At 34.8% G+C, this 3,661-nt stretch overlaps 1 protein-coding gene across 1 annotated transcript; it reads left to right on the top strand.

The window, feature by feature from the left end:
• The first annotated feature begins 595 nt into the window (after positions 1 to 595).
• Positions 596 to 3,102, top strand: LOC110608201 (protein NRT1/ PTR FAMILY 5.8). Its single transcript, XM_021747414.2, has 4 exons — positions 596 to 888; positions 993 to 1,210; positions 1,565 to 2,085; positions 2,175 to 3,102. The coding sequence occupies exons 1-4, from the start codon at positions 834 to 836 to the stop codon at positions 2,998 to 3,000; spliced, it is 1,620 nt and encodes a 539-aa protein (XP_021603106.1). The 5' UTR covers positions 596 to 833; the 3' UTR covers positions 3,001 to 3,102.
• Positions 3,103 to 3,661: the final 559 nt, after the last annotated feature.

Raw genomic sequence — 3,661 nt, 5'->3', positions numbered from 1 at the left:
AAAAATAATATTAAAATATATTTAAAATAAAATATAAAATTTAAGATTTAAGCGATAATAAAATTAATATAGTGTAGAATCGCAAAAATTATGAAAAACCAAAATAACTTCCAAACGTGCATGCCATATTACTCTTTTATCATATAATATTACATGGATATTTCGACATTATTTAAGATATTGTGTAATTATATAATATTAATATATTGTTTTTTTTATACATTCAAATTTCGTAAAACTTATACTGTTGACTAGTCTCAACGATGGGAACTGTGTTTTTCCAAGAGAATTTGATAATCTGGCAAATAGAAAGAAATGCCACGTTTCCAAGTGCTGCCACGTGTGGCGGAAGTGGCAAGTCTGAGTCAGCATCCATCATCAATTTGACGTACAGGGAACTGTGCCATGTCGACATCTTGACGTCTTAGCTTTTCCATCACACTAATTAAGGCTAAATTAAAATTGTTTTGATCTTTGATTTCTTTCTTTTTCGTTTGCTTTTTCTTTTTTTTTTTTTTTTTCAAATAAGAATTAAAAAATATTGTAAGGAAGCAATTCTGTAGCCGTGGGACTATTTAGTGATTGCCGAGTGTGTCCATTATTGCCTAAAAAACAAAGCACTTGTGTTCTTAAAAGGAAGAGGGCATCCAAATATCAATGAAATTGACACTTTTTGATAGCTCAGTACAATGAAACTCAGAATAGCCAGCAACATAATATGATAGCAATTGCTGGCTTTGGCATTTCCTCAGGATTGGATTTCTGGGTTGTTCTTGTTTTCTTCCAAATTGGCTCTATTTTCCCAGGAATAATTTTGCTCACTACACATTCTCATGGCTGGAGGTCAGAGAACAAAACGACTCAGCAAGTCTTGCCTTCTGTTGATAGGTAAGAAAGAAAAAAAAGAATCCCAATTTTTGTTTCTTTGGATAAGATTATTAATTCATAAAATTGAAATTGTGATTTTTTTTTTTTTTTTTGTTTTGAATTAGTGATAGCTGGTATAGAGAGGTTTGCCTTCAAAGGGGTGGCATCAAATTTGGTAACTTATCTCACAGATGTAGTGAAGATGAGCAATTCTAATTCAGCCAAGACTGTTAACAACTGGATTGGATTCACATCCATGTTGCCTCTATTAGTTGCATCAGTTGCCGACTCTTGTTGGGACAAGTATCCAACAATCTTAGCCTCTTCTTTCATCTATGTTGTGGTGAGTTTCTCTTCTTCATGTTTTTTCCCTTTGATTATTCTCTTCTTGGTTCATAGTAGTTTCACTGAAAATTTCAAGCCTTTACCTTTGGGATACCTACCCTGAAAGACCAAACTTAACTCCAAAATGATAATTTCTCATTCCATGAAGTATTGACGTCTGGCTTCTGGGTTAAGTTATATCTAGCTTAATTTTATTTCAAGGCAAAATGGGTCATGCTAAAAATTGTAGATGCATAAGATGCTACCTTCAATTCATTGTTGCATACTAGTGAAAGATTTATGAGCAAATTTTGTTATTTTCCCATTGTAATCTTACATCTTGCTTTACCTTCTTTGTTGTCTTGTCTTTAAGGGACTTGTGGCACTGACATCAACAGCATTGAGTTGGGCATGGTATCCTTCCAACAACCTAAGCTCTTCATTCTTGTTTTCGTCTCTATGCTTGATCTCACTAGGCCTAGGTGGATACAACCCATCTTTACAAGCCTTTGGAGCGGATCAACTCGAAACTGATGAGGAACTGCCATCGTCGAAAGATGACAGAACATCGGATAAAAAGAGTCGGTTCTTTCAATGGTGGTATTTTGGTGTTTGTGGTGGCAGCCTTATGGGTGTCACAGTCATGTCTTATATACAGGACACCTTTGGCTGGGTTCTGGGATTTGCTATCCCAACAATTGCAATGGTTTCTTCAATTGGATTATTCTGGTGTGGAAGCAGAATGTATGTATATAAACATGATGATGATGATGATAATATCGATAAACGGCCTTTTGGAAATGTAGTTCAAGTGATTAAAGAAACAGCATCAAAATTCATCAGTTGCAGAATCAAATTATCAAGCAGCAGCAGCTCTGAAGTTGTTGAGCTAGAGTAAGTTTTCCTACTTGGGATCTCAATTCTGTTTCATTTGTTGATGTCGACGAGCTCTTACGACGCAAGTTTTTTCACTTGTTTTGTAGGCTGCAGGAGAAACCTCTTTGTCCTGAGAATCTAGGCAAGGTCAAGGACTTGAATGACAACCCCAGAAGTAGCATTTATCCTCTTGGAAATGCAAAGGTTGTACTAAGGCTACTGCCTATTTGGACAATGCTCCTGATGTTTGCTGTCATTTTTCAACAACCTGCAACATTCTTTACCAAGCAAGGAGTGACAATGAAGAGGAACATTGGCAGTGATTTCAAGATACCTCCAGCAACATTGCAGAGTGCTATTACAGTGTCTATAATCCTTCTGATGCCACTGTACGATACAATCCTTATCCCGATTACACGAATCATAACTCGTGACGAGAAGGGTATCAATGTAATGCAAAGAATGGGTATTGGAATGGTTCTATCTATAATAGCTATGGTGATTGCTGCACTTGTTGAAACAAAAAGGCTTGAGATGAGCAAAAAATTGCCACATTCTGAAACTGTTCCACTGAGCATATTTTGGCTGCTGCCTCAGTACATTCTGCTGGGAATTTCAGACATCTTTACAGTTGTTGGGATGCAAGAGTTTTTCTACAGTGAAGTTCCTGCAAGAATGAAGACTATGGGGATTGCACTGTATACTAGTGTATTTGGAGTGGGAAGTTTCTTAAGTGCACTGTTGATTTCTCTGGTGGAAATTTACACTAGTTCAAGAGGGAGGCAGAGCTGGTTCTCTGATAACATGAGAGAAGCACATCTGGACAAATATTATTGGCTCTTGGCTTTGTTGAGTACATTGAGCATGCTGCTTTATGCCATTTTATGCAAATTTTACAGTAGGAGTGAATTGAATAATGAGAACTGTAAATGATTAGTCTTTTTTTTTTTTTTTAAATTATTTTTTTATGCAGTTTTTGTCTAGAGAATGTCTTCACTAGCCAGTTTATATAATAAACCAATGTGTTTTTTTTCCTATTTTTTCTCCGTTGACTGATCAAACGCCGTCGGACTCTCCCTCGACCAAATAATTCTCGAGGATTCTCCCTTGAAGTGTTAACCCTTTTTTGTCTGTTTTCCCTTTGCTTTGGAAGGTTGGAGTAAGATTCTTTACTAGCTTTGGTTTTATTGAGTGATTTTCTCTGACTTTTTGTATCAAAATTGTGGCTCACTGGCTTCAAAGACAATGTCAAGTAGAGGTTTAGAAAATATATATATATATATATATCTAAATCAGGATGAATTTTGTCACCGATCAAAATTGAGTCCTGACGTCCCACACAAATTTAAAAATTAAATACCAAAAGTTTGCAAGGCTGCTAGCCTGTATGAGTGATTTCCTAGGGCTTTTTATAATAAAAATATTTTAATGTATGTAATAAAATATAGTTTTATAATAATATATTTAAAAAATTACTAGGATGTTGCTATCATGCTATGGTTTTATCTAACAAATATAATTATTTCTATATTTTATAAATTATATTAAAATACTTTTATAAATCAATTCTATTAATCATTAAAAATATCTATAA

The sequence above is a fragment of the Manihot esculenta genome, chromosome 15 (genome assembly GCF_001659605.2).
Source record: "Manihot esculenta cultivar AM560-2 chromosome 15, M.esculenta_v8, whole genome shotgun sequence".
Classification (NCBI taxonomy): domain Eukaryota; kingdom Viridiplantae; phylum Streptophyta; class Magnoliopsida; order Malpighiales; family Euphorbiaceae; genus Manihot; species Manihot esculenta.
The sequence above is the reverse complement of the archived record's forward strand: the minus strand, read 5'-3'. Positions and strand labels throughout refer to the sequence as shown.